At 38.7% G+C, this 19,648-nt stretch overlaps 1 protein-coding gene across 1 annotated transcript in view; it reads right to left on the reverse strand.

Moving 5' to 3' along the window:
• The window catches only part of EXOC4 (exocyst complex component 4), a 797,314-nt gene that overhangs the window by 222,332 nt on the left and 555,334 nt on the right, over positions 1-19,648 (reverse strand). Inside the window, exon 11 of the mRNA XM_036863209.1 lies at positions 10,207-10,426. Within this exon, the coding sequence (XP_036719104.1) occupies positions 10,207-10,426 (220 nt within the window). The remainder of the gene's footprint in view (positions 1-10,206; positions 10,427-19,648) is intronic.

Consider the following 19,648-nt stretch of genomic DNA (forward strand, 5'->3'; position numbering starts at 1 on the left):
AACTTGCAAGCTTAGAGAGTCTTCTTTCTCCCTCTTCCTTTTCTCACTAGAACATCTCTAAGGAAGAGCTGCACTATCCAGACAGGGCAAAAATGACTTAGGATAAGAACCTCAAAAATTCCCCAAGAACAGCAGTTCTCTGTCTACACTCATCCAGCTCCCACCAGTAATCTTGCCAGATCAGCAGTTCTGCTGCTCTCAAGAATGAGAACTATCATTTGCTTGGGCTGTCAAGCCAGCCTTTTCTCCCTTCTTGGTATCTTTTGATGGGATGCTTTTCCTCTTCTCTTGTATTTAATGAAAAGAAATAAATCTGAGAATGCCTTTGTTAGCAAGTAAAGTCAAATCTATTTCAGGCAAAGGCAGCTCTCCAAAGATCTGAGCGACAGAGTAGTTAATGTAGTTCAGCCCCCGTCAGCAGATCTGTCAGAAGTCATTACCTTCTCTCCTGCTTATCCACCAAGGAGTGGACCGAGGCAAGATCAAAACAGACGGCAGCCAATCAAACGTCTCAAAATACTTACCCCAAATAAGCCCTGTTACATAGAACAGTCTAGGTGACAACCAAGATGGCCATCGGTGCCTGCCTTTACTTAGAAAGTAAATTCAGAATCCTCCTTTAAAACCCAAGGCTTATCCCTATATTGATGTCATTCTGAAACAGCCTGGTGCTCAGACAAGTTTCTTAGTACCAAGCAAAGCTGGTAAACAAGTGTCACTAACTGTAATTACTTTCTCATTCAGCAGTCCCTCATGACTCCTCTATCCATGTGGATAAGCCCTTCCAGCCTGTTGGTTTTAAACTGACCTCATAACCCAGATATAATAAATGAACTCTTGAAAAGTTGCATCTAAATTAAAATCTGTCCCAAACACATTATGAGAATTGATGGATTGCTGAAGAAGACATCTGGAATTTTAACGGACTTCAAAAAATAAAGACTTCAGATAATTAATGATTCTTATACAATATATGGGGTTGGCTGCAGACGATTTTCTGCAGACAAAAGAAAAATAATTTCTTCGTTTCGAGCCCCTCTGGGCCTTCTCCAAAAGCTTAGCTGGCTATACTGTATAGAAGTCAGTTGAAATATATATGTTTTCACACACACACACTTTTTCTCCCCTCCTCTTCTTGATTTGCAAAAGGCTGCTGATAGAAGCCTAGTTAACCAGGGACTTTCTAAGAAAACCAGCCAACCAGACAAGGTCCTATTTCTTCTCCATCCGGAGATAAGACTATAAAGGTATTTGTAAAATTCAAGTTGATCATATTATGTGCTTATTCTGCCTGTAAATAAAAATCATCTCTCATTTGCTCACTTCACAGCCTTTTTCATCAACAGTTATGAGGGCAAGTTCCCTGGGAGCATCATGTCAGTAAAGGCAGTACTTACAGATTAATCACAAGCATGAGTTGGTCAATTGCCTGTTTCATGACACCATTTAAAGGAAACGTCAGAATGGGTACTTTTAGAAATGGAACACTCTTAACAAAGCAACTACTTTCCCACTTAATTTATTTCCCTTTATGTTCAGATTTCCTAAGTAAGATATTAAAAACCATGGTAAAGTGCTTAGGGAATGATTGGGAATTCATTTCTGGGATGGCTGAAAAAGAATTCAAATTACCAGGTTTGGTTATGCTATGAAACCAATTCAGAAAAGTGTTAACTGTAGAATCCGGATGGTGAGTGTGCGGGTGTTTTTTTTCCAGTCTTTTTAGATGTTTCAAATATTCTCACGATAAACTGTGGGAAAAAAATTGCCAGATTCTTATGTCGGTTGTCTAATCATGTATGGAACAAACTACTGGTAAAAACTAGTGAAGCCTTTCATTTAATAGGAAATATTTTTCATTTCTGTAGGTGTAAGCATCATTCCCTTTAATGCTAATGGATTTTCTGAATGATCATGTGGGTGTGTGGACCAATAATAATAACAATTATGAGACAACAACTCAATATGTAGAGCAGTTCAGAAAGCCCTGCTGAATACATGATCTCATTGTACTCCTCACCTTAATCTTATGAGGTTGTTTGAGCTAGCATCATTCTCATTCTATAGGAGGGACGTGAAGCTCAGGGAAGGTAAGTGGCTTGGGCTTGTGTAAGGTCACTGGACTAACAAGGAGACCAGATCCCCATTTTATATGCTTTTCCCACCATGCCATGATGAAATTTACATTTCCTGAATGACTATGAAGAATCACAACAAAAATTCTACAAAAAATAACAAGTATTAAACTAGTAATAGAATTAATCATACAAAAATAACACAACTTGATAAGACAATCTGAAGACACAGATGAATGTTATGAGATTCCCAAAGTCCCCGTTAGTACTGAAAGATTTAATTTGCTCAGCTGTCTCAGAAGTGGACAGGTGAGTGTTGAAAGCCATAGTGACAATCTGAACAACCAAAGACAAGAACAAAGGCATCTTCTACTGCATCTTCCTGGATAAAACCTGAAGCAGCCACTAGTTGATTGGTTACTCGAGGCCTTCATGTGTCATGAAGAACCCAAACAATATTGCTGGTGAATATTTTACTTTTATCTTACCTTTATTAAGTAAAATTCAAAGAAAATCAAACCCCCACACTGTGTTAGTATTTCTTTCGGTTTAGATAAACACTGAAGAATCAGATTAGACCCCAAGGCATCTTGGTTCTAAGACTTATTTTAGCACGGTGAGACCATTAGCACCAACTCTCAGAGCTTACAGAGGAGAAAAAAAAAAAATGAATTGATCAGCTCTCTTTTCCATTTAACGATTTTCATGATGACTTCCTACAGACCTTAAATGGGACTAATCTATTTAGGCTAATAAAAGCTAAATCTATTCTGCACCATGGAGTGCAGTGGTAACAACTGGCCACAATGCAAATACCACTCAAATCCAACATTCTTCATATTAACATAATTTGATATGATGAAACCATATGCTATTGCTGCTGGCCACACTTCCCTGGGAAACCAACAAGAGGTTACCGGCAGTACCCTGGCTTAGCTGGGGAAATAACAGGCCTGGGCATCAGTGTAATTATCTCTGGCACATCATTACACTGCAAGCAGCTGTGTCGACCAACTTTCAGCAAGGCTTAACCAGAGCTCCCGCGATCACTCAACCCACCAAAAACTTCCATTTGGAACCTTCCTGACACCTAGAGTTCAGACCACCTTGGCCCTATTGCCTTAACAGCAATACTTCTACACTGCTTCCTCCCAGAGGGTTTTCAAGGAAAATATAGCAAGTTGAATATGTTGCATTCTACATAATTTGCTTCCAATTATTAGCTGTAGTGGGATGAATAGTGTCCTCCCAACATTCCACACACAATCTCAGAATGTGACCTTACTTGAAAATAGGGTCTTTGTAGATATAATTAAGGTTAGGGTTGAGGTGAGATCATGCTGGATTAAGGTGAGCCCTAAATCCAATGACAATGTCCTTATAAGAGCCAGAAAAGGAAAAATGGAGAACATGGGAGAAGCCCATGTTAGGATGGAGGCAGAGATCGGAGCTAGGCTTCCAGAAGTCAAGAAGTACCAGGACCACCAGAAGATGCAAGAAGCAAGGAAGGGTCTTCCTCTAGAGCCTTTGGAGGGAATGTGGCTCCTGGCCTCCATAACTATGAGAACATCAATTTCTGTTTTTTTAAGCCACCTAGTTTGTGGTAATTTGTTATGTCTGCCCTAGGAAACGAACATAGTAGCTTTAATGGTCATAAATACCGCATGCTGCTTCTGCTGCTAACAAATGACCAGTGGGCAAATCCAGGAAAAAGAGAAAGGAAGTGAAACAATACCATCTCCTGCTGTCACTCTAGGGTAGTGGAAACAGAAGTTATAGGTGGGTGCTAGAGCACAAAGAACAGGAGTGAGTAAACAGCAAGTTAGTGATAAGAGGAGATGCAGGCTGAAATCTACAAAGAGACGGCAGGGATGGAGAGCAACAGTCAGTACAAATCAGAAGTCTATGAACGTGAGAGTTAAGGAGCAGGCAGGTAGCCGGTAACAGAGCAGTCAATGCTGAAGTCCAGGTATCTGTGACACGGGAAAGGAAGGTGATATGTTTTACCACCATTACTCCACCCACACCTTAGAAATGATGCCTGTGTTCCTAGGACACAGATTCTATTATTCTTGTTTTATAGAGGAGGAAATAGGTACAGAGAGGTTAGCAATTTGGTCCTGACCACAAAATTATCCATTGAAATGTCTGGGATTTCAATCTATTTGTATCTGATTCTAAGACTTATGGATCAAGCTTGATTCAAAGTATTAAACAGAGCCCTCTGTTACAAACCTAACTGCATTAAAGAATGCCTCAATTATAATTTTTTTCTACTTCCTCTCAGGGCAATAATTGATTCTGTGGAGTAGAAAGATCCAGGCCAGCGGCACTAATTCTGGCCGCATATGTTGGGATCACCTGGGCAGCTTATAACACCTGGATGCCCAGGCCCCACCCCTGACCAACTGAACCAAGTCTCTGGGATGGGATCTAGGTGTGTTCAGAAAGCTCCTGGCTGATTCCAGTGGGTATTGTTGTTGAGAACCACACCCCTCCAGGTAGCCGGGGAAAGCACGGGAGGACGAGGAAGAGATGAGTGTGGGGTTTGCAGGCCGCCTCGAACCATCTGACTTCTCAGATGTGCTCTGACACATACTGGGGCAATGAGGAAAATGAAAATATGCTTTAAGTGTTTCAAGATTGCCTAAAATTTTTGACTTGCACAGCTTATGTTTTTTTTCTTTCCTCCAATGATGGGGGAACATAAGCCAAAGCATTAGGAAAGCTGTCTCTGTCTCACGTTGCCCTACATGAGCCAGAAAACGTAGTCTCATCCTGTGTCTAGAAAGAACTTTGCAAAATTCAGCAACGTGCTAGACTAGGAAGCAGCTTCTGCTGCTGCTGCAAATATTGTTTTTACAATTTCTGTGCCTGCATGAAACAAAGCTGAATAGCTCTTTGAAGTTAACTACTGTTGTTTGTCTCAAGGCTAAGAGTCCACAGCGTTAGAGCCCCATTTCCTAACCTCCAGCTGGAAACGCTGGTATTAAGACGATGCTTCTAAAAGTTCTGTCTCTATTAAAATCAACTAGAGGGCTGGTTAGACCAGAGATTCCTGCGCCCCACCCCAGAGGGGAGTGAGGCTCAGGAATCTGCACTTCTCACAAGCTCAGGTGCCAGTTCACGGCTCACACTTCGTGTTGCACTGGTACAAGGCAGTGCTTCTCAAAATCGAATGTACGTACAAATCACCCGGGGAGGCCGTACATATGCAGATTCGGACTCAGAGGTCTGATGCTCCTGTCCACAGGCCACTAAGTAACAAGGATACCGGGTATTCCATTGGGAGGTAGGGGAAACCACTTTACTTGTATTTTTTGTTCATACAGATAGATGCCCATTCAGCTGTGTGATAGGTAAGGGATTAAAAAACTTAAGCATTAGTCGCCCCTCCCCTTTTTTGGGTGGAGACACTAAAGAAGAATAAATTACATCCCCCAAACAGTGATAAAATAGGGAACTGAGGGAATTTTTCCTGATGTCTGATAAATGAACAGTTGGTAGATGCCTGTTACATATAAGGCATGACGGAGTACCCACTTCAAATAATCCATTGTTTCCATAGCTCCAGGTCCAGAATGCCAGAAGATCTGACTCAAGAGAAATGAGGAATTTCTCTTAATGGATTTCTTTAATTTGAATCAGTATACTTTGTCTTGCAATGGATGGAGGCCATTTTGCAGAAAAAGTGATGGTAATAGAGGACTCGCAGATGGTGAGAGCATGAAGTACAGTCCATCCTGCTTCCATCTGAGAGCATCAGAGGCATAAGAACTGTGACATTTTAATTTAAAGACTGTCACGAATCTTAAACCCAAGACCATGAATCTTACACCATGGGGGCAAAACACGCACACACATGCCCTTGTACTAAGGAAGTCATCATTCATTCATTCATTTTCATTCACTCAGCCATTTATTCAACATTGCCTTCTCTATAGCAGGCATGGTTGCAGGAGCTGGGGATTTAGGAGGGAACCATCTGTAACAAATATCCGAGCTATTCCATCTGTTGGAAAGTGGTTTAGACACTGAGGCAAGAAAGATGGTTGGTTTTACACTTTTACTCCTGCGAGGCAATATACGGATTTAGAGCAGTACATCTCTGACTATGGTGAGAGTCTGGTGCTAAACTCTCCCCCCATCTCCCAAGTCTGTCGCAGATGGATACTTTTATAAAATAAGTTAAAATGAATTACTAGAAAAAAGAAATTTTTAAAAACCCGGTGATAAAAACACAAGTCCCAATTTTTTACTGTTAGGTTCAACAGACAATGTCAAATTGAAAAAAAAAAAAAAAAGTGTCTAAATGCTTACTCTCATAGCAGACTAGTAACAGATAGGTTAGAGCACGGGATCCAGGGTTAGGTCGCCTGGGTTTGAATTACAGTTCTAGCGTTGCTAGCTAGGTGACTATGGATGGGCAAGTTATTTAATTTCATTGTTTCTCAGTTTCCTCCTTATAATAAGAATGCCACCTTCACAAAGTTGCTGTCAATGCATATAAAACATTTACAAGTCAATACGTATAAAGCACTCAATAGTGTCTGGCTCACAGTAGATGTATTAAAGTGTTAGTTGTCACCATTACTACTACTTACTATTATGAATGCTATCATTACCACCATTAGACTTCCACTGTTGCTACTAGTACCATGCTGCTCTATCACTTTGGGCATCTGCACAGTTGTTTCACCTATAAAATGGTGCTTGTAATTTCTTCCTTCCTATTTCCTTCCTTCCTTCCTTCCCTCCTATGAACTCTGTGCCTAGAAAGTAAAACTACCAATGCAAAACTACGTTATCGCCCAAGTAAATGCCCCCTTATAACCGACTGTCTATCCTGACCAATGCCATTTCAAAGAGGAAAGGACAAAGTGTCCTGGGGTTTTCTGCGTCTGCACATCATCGAATAGATGGAAGCAGCACCGAGACAGCTGTCTGTCCGCTCTCTCTGGAGAATCCAGTTGGGCTGATGCTTCATGACACTGGGTGCTGCCTCCGGGGAAAGGCACGATCCTTTCCACTCTGTGACCAAACAACAGTCTAGCAGAGGGAATGACTTTGAAGGACATGTAATTGAATACTTAATCCGCCTGCATTTTTCACACATGCATATATTTCTTCAAGCTCCCTTCTTAACAATCGTTTTGTATTCTCAGCTAAAATTGTTGAGAATGATTTCTCCATTATTTTTCTTTAGTTACGTATAATTAGCTGAGAATAAAAATATCAAGGTGACACTGAAACACATTTAAGAAACATTGAAATTTGAGCATGGGAAATTATGTTTGAAAACAATTTACAATCATTATAAAGCAAGAGACTTTCTCAAGATGGGAAAGGAAAATAACCACCTCCTCACTTGCTTTTTTAACCTCATAACTGAGAATATTAAACAAATTTACTGATATGGTCTAACTAATTTGCATTCTCATAAAATTTTTATGAAGAAAGAGAGGACAACAAAATAACCAAATAAGAAAGCAGGTGTTTGGGCTCTGTAAACATATTTGGAGATTGATAACTTGCATGGCCTTAGTTTTAAGATTTATTCACTTATGTATAACTATCATATCTCGACAAGGTCAAAGAGAGAAGAGGTAAAGTTGGAGTTCTTACATAGCCTCAGAACGGAGTAACTGACTTAAAGAACAAGAGGCGTAGTAACAGGTACAAATGGCTGGTGACGAGGTCAGGAGTAACTTGACAAGCACATCGGTAGGCTGCTCAGAGGTGCCATTTAGCCAGCAGTGTGTGGCCCTGACATGGCCCAGACTGTAGTCAACTAGCGGAGTTTTAATCTGTCTTTGTTACTCAAGTTGAAAATCATCATGTTTAATGAGCCAGCATCTTTAGTTCCCAGATTCACTCTGTAGTGCATTATTTCTTTTAAATTTAGTACACTAAGCATATTAAAGTTGCTCTGTACAGCATACGGCATGACACTTGAGGGATATACATACTGAGAGGTTTTCTGATGGAGAGGATGTTAATGATATTGCCAGACATAATAAATGTACACAAGTTTTTGTCACCCTCTCTTTCTCATCTTCGCACTCTGACTCTGCAGTTAAGACTCTCAAAATTTATTCACTGTGTCCATCCACCCATCCATCCATCCACCCACCCACCCACTGACACACATAAACATCCATTCAACAAACTATCGAGTGTCTTCCTACTGCCTGATACTGTACTATACTTTTGGAACTTAATTTCTAGTGGGAAAAGATAGGAAATCAACAAGCTAGAAAATAAATGATTATAGTTGTGCTAAGAAGGAAAAAAATTAAAATGTTAAAATAGTGACTAACTGGGGAGATCTATTCATGATCCTAGCAAAAAACAGAATTCCATTCAGATGACTAACTGAAGAAATATTAATGAAGAGATGACTGACAGAGGTACGGGCAGCACTGAAAGAAGCAACAAGGCATGCTGAGGCACCCAGAGACCAGTAACAGCAGAATGCTATCATCAAGGGCCAAGGAGGAGAGATGGTATTGCCAGCGTCCAGTGAGAGGTGAAGCCATACAGGAAGTGTCGCCTGGCAGCACCTCTGGTCACAGAGGGAGGTACCCAAAGCCAAAACTATGATCCAAAGTGGAGAGGAAGGAGATAAGAACCCAACCTCTTTCTCCTTTTACCCTCCAATCTCCTGCTGGTGCTTCCTATTGGCAGAACCTGATCACGAGTCACTTGGCAAGGGAGTTTTGGTGATGCAGTTCATAGAGTTTGGCTTCAGTGTTGAGAATACATAGATTAGGAGTAGGAGGTGGGGGGGGAATGGAGAATAACCAAGGAAGGAGACCTACTTAGGTAGGATAGTTAGGAAAAGCTTCCCTGTGGAAGTGACATTTGAACTGGCACCAAGAGAAGTTGCCAGCCATGCAAAGAGCCAGTGGAAGAGTCATCCAGCAGAGGGATGTGATGAGTGAGCACATGCCTTTGCTATTCTCCCTTCTCTGCATCCCATACTCAGTACAGATCCTCACCAGGAACACATCTAACATAAACTCAGGCAATGCAAATGAACATGTTCCTGGGTGTGATGTTATTGTTCAAGTTCTGGTAGAAGTGAATGCCTCTATTCTATTTTCTCAATACCATAGAAGAACTTGCTTATAAAAAAAGAATGCTCATAATGAGGACATTTCCCTATGAAAGGGCCAGTATTTCTATTAATTCTAATGTACAAAGAAGGAAGAACCAAGGAAGACATATATAAAAGCAGGTAAAGGCAGGCAACTGAAGCAACTATATATATATATATATCACTTATAGAACTTCTCTTTGAAGATCTCAAGGCTTCTACATTTTGAGATATCCTCATATCATGCAACTTACATAAAACTATGCTATTGTACCCATCGTTCTCTTAAATGAAGAAACACTATAAAGACTCAATTACAATGTAATAATAATTAACGTATAGCCAGAATTGAAATTCATAGTAATTTTCTTTTAGTTTTATATTTACCTCTAAGTCACTGGCTTAAAGCATATAAAACAAACACCTCAAGTCTAATAATCCATACATCTGACAAATTATCTTACTTCTGTTGCCCAGAAGCCATTCCTTTATACAATGAAAGTTGAAAGTAAAATTTTCATATTAAGATGATCATCACTTAAATTAATAAATGATCTGACTTTTAAAAGCCAGTTTTTTGGGTGGGTTCAAATTCACTGTGAGCTAGCCAAGTTATATACGGTAAGTCAGCCCTCAAATGGTACAGAGGGTTTGCTGTTGGTAACTGAGGTTAGGCAGAATAACTTCCTCCTATCAATCCTTCTACTCCAGGATGCATTCACCATTGGAAAGAGAGTTCTTTTCATGGACAAAGTCCAGGCCAATAATGAGGAGTTGCCTGCATGTTAATGAGACTCACCATCTCCCATATTCAAAGCTAACCACTTTTTTCTTAAAGATCTTCAGGAATTTCCATTATCTCTACACTAGTCCTTAATTTCCCTGGTGCCTGTTTAATTTATTTCCTCTTGTTTCGTCCCTGATGAATATGGAAACAGATGGTAACTCTTCTCCTTCTTTTTTCAATTTGTGACTCTTGCCAAGTCAATGAAAACTGCAGATAAAAATAGGAAGTTCAAAGGATGTGATTACCTGTAGGAGAGGCCGTTGCACCCCCAGCACTTTCATGGTGTCTGCGTTAGCTAGGATCTTCAGGGGGTCAGACGTTTTCGTGACTCCTTCAATCTCCTTGTTGATCTCAGCCAAGACCTGATTGAGGAAGATGTTTTTGATGTACACGGTGAGAAACTCTCGAAGAGGACACTGTTTGGCTGGGCCAAGTCCCAGGGCGTGCTCTACCTCCTGAATGAATCTGGAAGACAAACAGAGCACAGCCACTGTTAAATGTTATCGGAAAGATGGCTACAGAAATATGACCAAACACACATGGGTATCTCTGGCTTTTGCTGCTTCCATGGAGAGATGTGGGGAAATTACCAGAATTCTAAACAAGAGCAGGTCACTTTATTATCCATCTACATATGAATTTTCTTCTAACACAAGTTATTTCACTTATTCAATAGAAATAGGATGAAACAGAAACAAAAATTCCACACTAGGGGGAAAAAAGGAAAGACAAAAATATTTTTTATTAACTCAAGAAGGAAATAAGAATATAAGAAGCAAAAGAAAGCATGATAAACAAAAAAACAAATTATGATGCAAAGCAAAAAGTACACCCCAAATACTGCATATTTCTTATTAGGATCTTTATACGTGTAGATAGAACTTTTAAAAAGAGAGAAAAAGAAAGGATAGTATCTAAATTTATGATGCTGTTGGGAGGTTATGAAAGGAAACAGGATGGGAGGTGGGGGCAAAGGAGAACTTTAACCTTATTTGTAATGATCAATTTCCTTTATTAAAAACACTTAAAGCATATATAGCAGAATGTTACCTGTCAAAACTCAGAGATGAGTATGCAGACATTTGTTATGTTATTTTTTGTACTTTTCTACACTGGCAGCTCCTGCTTTCATGGTTCTGATACGCACAAATGGAAGTTACTAAAGTTTAGTGAATAACACCAGTACAACAAGATTTGAATTCCAGTTACCACAGTATGTTAACTGTGAGTAATGGCACGAAATACAAACTCTAGGGCTTCAATCTAGAAATCTCTATGTAAATAATTAATGTTTATCATAATCAATGATCAAACATGTCACTTCTTCAAAGTCAATCAGTGATTGGCCACTGCATGTCCGTTACGCAGTTTATGGACAGACAGCAAAGTGTGTAGCTGTGTTGTCTCCTTGTCTCTCAGTGATAAACCCATGTGACAGTTTACAAAAATGGATAACTGAAAAAAGGAATTGGCCCAAACACCTAAAAGTACAGGGGAAAAAAAAAAAACTGAAAGTAACACTGGGAGCGAAATTTGAATTGAATGTAAATGGATTTATAGAAGAAATAACTGACCCTGGGAACATCGACACTGGCCCCATTTGAGAGGTATCTGCAGCCAGAGTAAAGGTGAACTTACTGACCTTAAAAGAGAAAATGGCTGTGATAAAAGAGATGAAGACATCCCAGAGGAAGGGATGTCAGCAAAAAAATGTTACCTTAAAAGAACACTTGGAGATGTTTCATGACATTGAAAAGCAAAGAACAAAATGCTGGCAACTGATCTAAACTGAGAAGGAAGTATGACATTTCACCAACGCACAGAAAAGATGCTCACTGTGTATCATAAAGTACCCAAAAAGAAGAAGGTGGCGAGCACTGTTCAAATTACTCTTGGTAAAATTTACAAAGAAAACATTTTAATTCTCAGTGTTTCTAATGTTACAGTGTATGAATACATATTAGTTTTATTTTTCATTTCTGTATATATTTGTAACTGACAGTAGAGAATTTTTAATGTTTTCACAAAAAATTTTAAAGTCATGAAACAATTGTGATTTTCACCACTGATTAATATTGCTTTGCATGGTGAGTTTTACAGTTCCACAATGCTTGGCAAAGTAAGAGTGGCCTCGTACTTTAAATTTTTCTCAAAAGTGTAGAAGCAAAATAAAATGAAACCAAATCACATGAAATAAAGACAAAAAAATGAATGACTAACTGGGAATATATATGTGCAACTTATGTCACAGATGACAGGTAGTAAAAAAAACCAAAGAACATAGTAGAAAAATGATCAAAAGACATAAAACGACAATTTACAGTAAGTGACCACTAAACACACCAAAAATTTTAACTTCATTCATAATGAGAAAAATGGAAAGTAAACTATACTGAGATACCATTTTTTTGGTAATTAATGTATTTTTATTTTTTATTTATTTATTTATTTTTAACATCTTTATTGGAGTATAATTGCTTTACAATGGTGTGTTAGTTTCTGCTTTATAACAAAGTAAATCAGCTATACATATACATATATCCCCATATCTCTTCCCTCTTGTGTCTCCCTCCCTCCCACCCTCCCTACCCCACCCCTCTAGGTGGTCACAAAGCACCGAGCTGATCTCCCTGTGCTATGCGGCTGCTTCCCACTAGCTGTCTATTTTACATTTGGTAGTGTATATATGTCCATGCCACTCTCTCACTTCGTCCCAGCTTACCCTTCCCCCTCCCCGTGTCCTCAAGTCTATTCTCTACGTCTGCATCTTTATTCCTGTCCTGCCCCTAGGTTCTTCAGAACCAATTTTTCTTTTTTTAGATTCCGTACATACGTGTTAGCATACGGTATTTGTTTTTCTCTTTCTGACTTACTTCACTCTGTATGACAGACTCTAGGTGCATCCACCTCACTACAAATAACTCAATTTCATTTCTTTTTATGGCTGAGTAATATTCCATCGTGAGATACCATTTTTTATACCCATGCATCAGCCAGATTCCAAAAGTTTGAAAACACACTTTCGGTTTAAGTGTGGACAAAGAGTCATTCTCATATATTGCTGATGAGAGTGAAAAATGTTACAACCCTTCTGAAGGGCAAATTGGCACTGTCATCCAAAATTACAAATGCATTTCCTTTGACCCAGAAATCCCACTTCTGGGAAATTCTTCCAACAGCTGTTATCTAAATATGGATGAGATCATCTATGTACAGGGTACAGAGATCAGTGTAGCACTGCTTTTATGGCAAAAGACTGGAAACAATGCAAAAAATCCATCAATGAGAGATCAGTTAAATAAACTATGGTGAATCTACACATTTTGCAATACTGTGGAAGCTTTTGATGCACCAACATGAAAAGATCTTTAGGATATATACTGTTAAGTGAGAAAAGCAAGGTATTTAGCAGTGTTCATATTTACTATACTGACCTGCACATAAGAATTATATAACCTCATTTATTTAATTTATTATAAAGACATCCTGGAGGGATTCACAAAAAAACTGGTAAAAGTGAGTACCTACAGGAAGCAGGGATGGTGGTGGGGCCTGGCAGAGGACTGGGAATCTACTTTTCAATTTTAACTTTTTATAATCATTTGATTGTTTTAAAAACTGTGAATATATTAGCTACTCAAATAAAATTAAATTAGATAATGTAAAAACTACCAACATTTATCAAAGACTATATTTCATAAATTGCTTTCCAATTAGACCACATTTAAAGTTTGGTGTATAAATGTTCCTTAAGTTTAGCCGTTTAACCTAATGAAGAGTTTCCTTTACTTAATAAATAAATACATCATGGTTATTCTTCCATATCACCAGTGAAACATTCCATTAACCTCTGCGGCATGTGGTGGGCGGGGTGAGGGGAAGGAAGGAGAACACAGGGGATTATCACAGTCACCCAGGAAAGTAGAAATTGAGAAGCCATGACAAACAGCAATGAGGTTTCTTAATTGATGTAATCAACATGGAAAGGGAAATAAAAGCCTGACCCAAAACAAGATATAAGTCTTTAAGAAGAGAATGAGTAGAAGAAGCCACGAAAAAAACGAAGAAATAAAGAGTACATAGTTAACCATGGCTATAATTTTAAGATCTCCAAATACCACGTCGTGCTATGTTGGCTCCTGATCTCATCTAACCCCCAGAGAAACCATCCACCCAGGGGCATCTTGGTCCCCTTGGGCTGACTCTGAAAGACAACCACTGTTATTAATTTAATAACAAGTAAATATACCAATCATCAGAAACCCTATTTATTCTTTTCAATGGGACTTAGAAGAAGAGTTTTCTGAGCAGAAGTACTTCTTGCATTTCCAAAATCTTTACCAGTTATTAGGAGGAGATTTTTGCTAGTTAACCTGCTCCTAAACAAAGTGACAGAGGCTCTAAATTATCTACTGTTTCTTTTTTCCTAGTCTCTTATTTGTCTTTGGTGCCCCTAAAACATGAAACTGCTCTGAGCAGCACGGATGGAGGCGCTCCCATTACTTTCAGCTGAATGATCTCTTTCGAATACAAATCATTTATTCCCTAAAGCACATACATCAGTCTAAAATGACACATTCAGGTTGATGGTGCCATCTCTAACTCGAGGGGACCCATTCAACATGTTTCCAAATCTGCTTTGGGAGCTGTGAGGGTCCTCACTGTTCGGAAGGCATAAAACACGCGGAAGAGAATGAAAGAGAAAAATTAGGGCTGTCTCACCAGCCTCTTCTTTACTCTGGAAAAAATGAGAAGCGATCACATTAAATGGCAAAATGCCCTTTCTTGGGCAGGAAGGACGCAGAATAAGAACTTTCCTAGGCATCCAGGAGGCGAATCACACTCACAGTCACTGCAGAGAGGAAAGGTTTAGGGAAGTGGAGTGGCCAAGGGCAAGACACGTAAAGTAGGGATTCCTGGGTCTGGATCTTGAATGTATAGTCTTGGGCAGGTTACTTAGCCTCTCTTCATCTTATTTGTGTATTCTGTAAAAATGGATATAACACGCAGGATTTGTTTTGATGATTAAATAAGGAAATGAAAGTTAAGCGCTCAGCACAGAGGTTGACATAAAGTTAACTGCTAATTAAGTGGTGGCCGCTGCTGTTTGTATAATTACTATCGGTACATAAATCCTGATGCGGCTGGAGACTAGAGCAAAGTGTGACGTGTTTTGTGATTTTTTTCACTTGCTCCTTTACTTTCCCGTGCAATTATTCGTAACTGGCAATATGGGCCATTAGATTATTACTTTGACTATTTCAGCAACACATGGATGTAGGAATGACCAAAACCCCACGTGGCCAGGGGTCAAGTGTAAATTTCTCACTGATGTATCCTCAGTGCCTAATACTAGTCTACGGCTGGTACACAGTAGGTTCTCAGGAAATAACTGGTGAATGAAGTGTTGAATAAAATTAATAGCTCCTTTAATTTCAACCCATAGTTCCTAAAACTAGGGCGTGACCTCTTCGATAAATAATGCCCTTCTCCCAAGGATGTGGACTGGAGGTCCAAATAAAAGATTCATAGAAAAAGAAAGAAAGAAAATTATCCCATATCTCCACCACAGATGCCTTGGACTGAAAGAGTATTCTCTAGTCCTTGCCCACCTTCTCACAGTGTTTTCGGCTATATGCAATATGGTTGTTCACAGTACTTCATATTTGCCCTCTCACAGAGGATAATACTCATAATTGTAAGATTCATTCCATCAATACATTATTAACCCAAACATCTATTAGGAAACATTAATGCTGCTTCCTGGTTTTATTACAGATAATCCTACAGTGCACATCTTCATTTTGCTTCTGTTGAATTATTTCTACAAGTTAAAATACTGGGAGTAGCTCCTCATCATTTTTCACGGGCTAGTCTACATTTTATTTCCCCCGGATTCCCAAAGTTTGCTGCATGGATCCATTCACCTATTAAGAACCGTAAAAGTAATCTGTTGAATGGGAGACAGGAGAGTCAGTCACGGGTATAGAGAAGATTCATCAAAAAGCCCTGTTTTTCCAACAGTGTTCCTAATCAGCTTTATGGAAGTAAGAAAACATTGAATTTTGAACAGTGGAAAGAATCTCATTAGGAAAGAAAACACTTCAAAGTTAAGATGGAACACAGATGGAACCCTGTCAAAAGGGTATTATCTAATCTTATGAAGTGCTTTCACACTAGGGATTTTCCATCCTTGTAAATGATGAGAAGGCAAACACAAAGCGCAGGTACATCTGTGTATGTGGAAAGAGAGAGAATGAGAATCAAAGAGGGGGATCTACATAATGCTATAGGAGGAGTATCTAATTACAGGATTTTGAAGAAACTTATTCAGATCAGGCTCCCAAACCTCAAGCTGTAGAGTAGGATAAACCAAAAAACACATAAAGAGTGTAGGCAACCTATTTTTACTGCCTTTGAAAGTCTACAGCATGGATCTTATTTCCTAAATTCTAATGTTGCCATTTGTAAATATTTCACCAAAGATTTTATTTTCAGATTATCATCGACCAGTGGGCCTCCAAAAATCTGTACATATGCAGTACCTGTATTTTAAATTTACTCTTCCTTATAGCAAGTATGTGTCCTTTGGAATGCATACATGAACACACAGTACCCACACCTGACCCAGTATTTTCAAAATTTTTATACTGATTTGATTTCTATCCAGGAAAATTATACTAATTAAAATTTCATTCAAGCTTCCCGAGCCCATTCCTTAACCCAGACTCCTCATCACAAATTCCATCTTATTGTAAAGCTCCATTTCTTCCATTTCATCTCAGCCAACAATTATGGCTGCCACCAGCTGAAAGTATTCTTGAACACAGAGGACCTGTACTGTATTTTAAAAGTTGCAATGAAAGCAATATTCAGTTGAATGAAAATACTTGCTCACAGTGTATAAGTATTCCTTATATTCACAGCCTAGTAGTTTAAAAAATTCTACGGCCAACATTATCAGTAATGGGACAAACTGACATCATGTGCCATATGGCATGATGCAGAGAAGAATACAGCATCACTTCTCTGATATTCTTGCCAAAAATGCATAACCTGAATCCAATCGGGGAAATAAAGTCTTTCCATAGAACCAAAATACAAAATCAAAGGTACAAATTTCAGAAAACTCAAATTCAGAATTCTGGCTTTTGGAGTACAAGGAATTCATTCATGGCTCTCCCACAAACAATGTCACTGTTTTTTGGTAATTCTTTTTTTTTTTTTTTCTTCAGTGATATCTATTATACTAAGGCTTTATTTATTTATTTATTTTTAATAGATCTTTATTGGAGCATAATTGCTTCACAATACTGTGTTAGTTTCTGTTGTACAACAAAGCGCATCAGCCATATGCATACACATGTCCCCGTATCCTCTCCCTCTTGAGCCTCCCTTCCATCCTCCCTATCCCATCCCTCTAGGTCATCGCAAAGCAAAGAGCCGATCTCCCTGTGCTATGCTGCTGCTTCCCACCAGCCAACTATTTTACATTCGGTAGTGTATATATGTCGATGCTACTCTCACTTCGCCCCAGCTTTGTCCTCCCACCCCATGTCCTCAAGTCCATTCTCTATCTCTACCTCTTTATTCCTGCCCTGTAACTAGGTTCACCAGTACCATTTGTTTTTTTTTTTAGATTCCATATATATGCATTAGCATATGGTATTTGTTTTTCTCTTTCTGACTTACTTCACTCTGTATGACAGACTCTAGGTCCATCCACCTCACTACAAATAACTCAATTTCATTTTTTTTCATGGCTGAGTAATATTCCATTGTATATATGTGCCATATCTTCTTTATCCATTCATCTGTCGATGGACATTTAGGTTGGTTCCATATCCTGGCTATTGTAAATAGTGCTGCAATGAACACTGTGGTACATGTCTCTTTTTGAATTATGGTTTTCTCAGGGTATATGCCCAGTAGTGGGATTGCTGGGTCATATGGTAGTTCTATTTTTAGTTTTTTAAGGAACCTCCATACTGTTCTCCATAGTGGTTGTATTAATTTACACTCCCACCAACAGTGCAGGAGGGTTCCCTTTTCACCACACCCTTTCCAGCATTTATTGTTTCTAGATTTTTTGATAATGGCCATTCTGACCGGCATGAGGTGATACCTCATTGTAGTTTTCATTTGCATTTCTCTAATAATTAGTGATGTTGAGCATCTTTTCATGTGCCTCTTGGCCATCTGTATGTCTTCCTTGGTGAAATGTCTATTTAGGTCTTCTGCCCATTTTTTAACTGGATTGTTTGTTTTTTTGATATTGAGCTGCATGAGTTGTTTATATATTTTGGAGATTAATCCTTTGTCTGTTGTTTCATTTGCAAATATTTTCTCCCATTCTGAGGGTTCTCTTTTTGTCTTGTTTATGGTTTCCTTTGCTGGGCCAAAGCTTTTAAGTTTAATTAAGTCCCATTTGTTTATTTTTGCTTTTATTTCCGTTACTCTAGGAGGTGGGTCAAAAAAGATCTTGCTGTGGATTATGCCAAAGAGTGTTTTTCCTATGTTTTCCTCTAAGAGTTTTATAGTGTCTGGTCTTATATTTAAGTCTTTAATCCAATTTGAGTTTATTTTTGTGTATGGTGTTAGGGAGTGTTCTAATTTCATTCTTTTACATGTAGCTGTCCAGTTTTCCTAACACCACTTATTGAAGACGCTGTCTTTTCTCCATTGTACGTTCTTGTCTCCTCTGTCATAAATTAGGTGACCAAGTGTGCATGGGTTTATCTCTGGGCTTTCTATTCTGTTCCATTGATCTATATTTCTGTTTTTGTGCCAGTACCACACTGTCTTGATTACTACAGCTTTGTGGTATAGTTTGAAGTTGGGGAGCCTGATTCCTCGAGCTCTGTTTTTCTTTCTCAGGATTGCTTTGGCTATTTGGGGTCTTTTGTGCTTCCATACGAATTGTAAAATTTTTTGTTCTAATTCTGTGAAGAGTGCCATTGGTAGTTTGATAGGGATTGCATTGAATCTGTAGATTGCTTTGGGTAGTATAGTCATTTTCACAATATTGATTCTTCCAATCCAAGAACATGGTATATTTCTCCATCTGTTTATGTCATCTTTGATTTCTTTCACCAGTGTTTTATAGTTTTCTGAGTACAAGTCTTTTGCCTCCTTAGGCAGGTTTATTCCTAGGTATTTTATTCTTTTTGTTGCAGTGGTAAATGGGAGTGTTTCCTTAATTTCTCTTTCTGAATTCTGTTTTTGATGTATACTTTTGTATATAATGTATATCATTATATAAAATATTTTAAACATAAAATATTTTAATTCTTTTCACTTCGATTATTCCTGATTTTGTCATATCACCACACACATGTTTTGGTAGTTTGGGCTGAATCATGTACACAAAATATTTACCTGATAGGCCTGGGATTTTTCTCCTGATCCCATGTATTAGAACCAGTAAATATGTGTGATTTATCCCTCTGACCTCCTACATTCTGCAGAATCTTGCAATATATCATTTCCACTAAAGTAACTTCTAATCCAGTCTTGCCTCTCTGCAGAGATGTACCATGCTTACCTCCACCGAGAAGCTCCGAATCTCTTCTACTGTATAATGGCTTTAAAGACATTTTTAAAAATCTGAACCATCTCTTCCCTTCATTTAGTTCAAGGTTTCTATGTGAAAAGTTATGAGACATTTACAGGCCTGTAGAAGCCCTG

This window comes from Balaenoptera musculus, chromosome 9, assembly GCF_009873245.2.
Source record: "Balaenoptera musculus isolate JJ_BM4_2016_0621 chromosome 9, mBalMus1.pri.v3, whole genome shotgun sequence".
In the NCBI taxonomy this organism is placed as follows: Eukaryota; Metazoa; Chordata; class Mammalia; order Artiodactyla; family Balaenopteridae; genus Balaenoptera; species Balaenoptera musculus.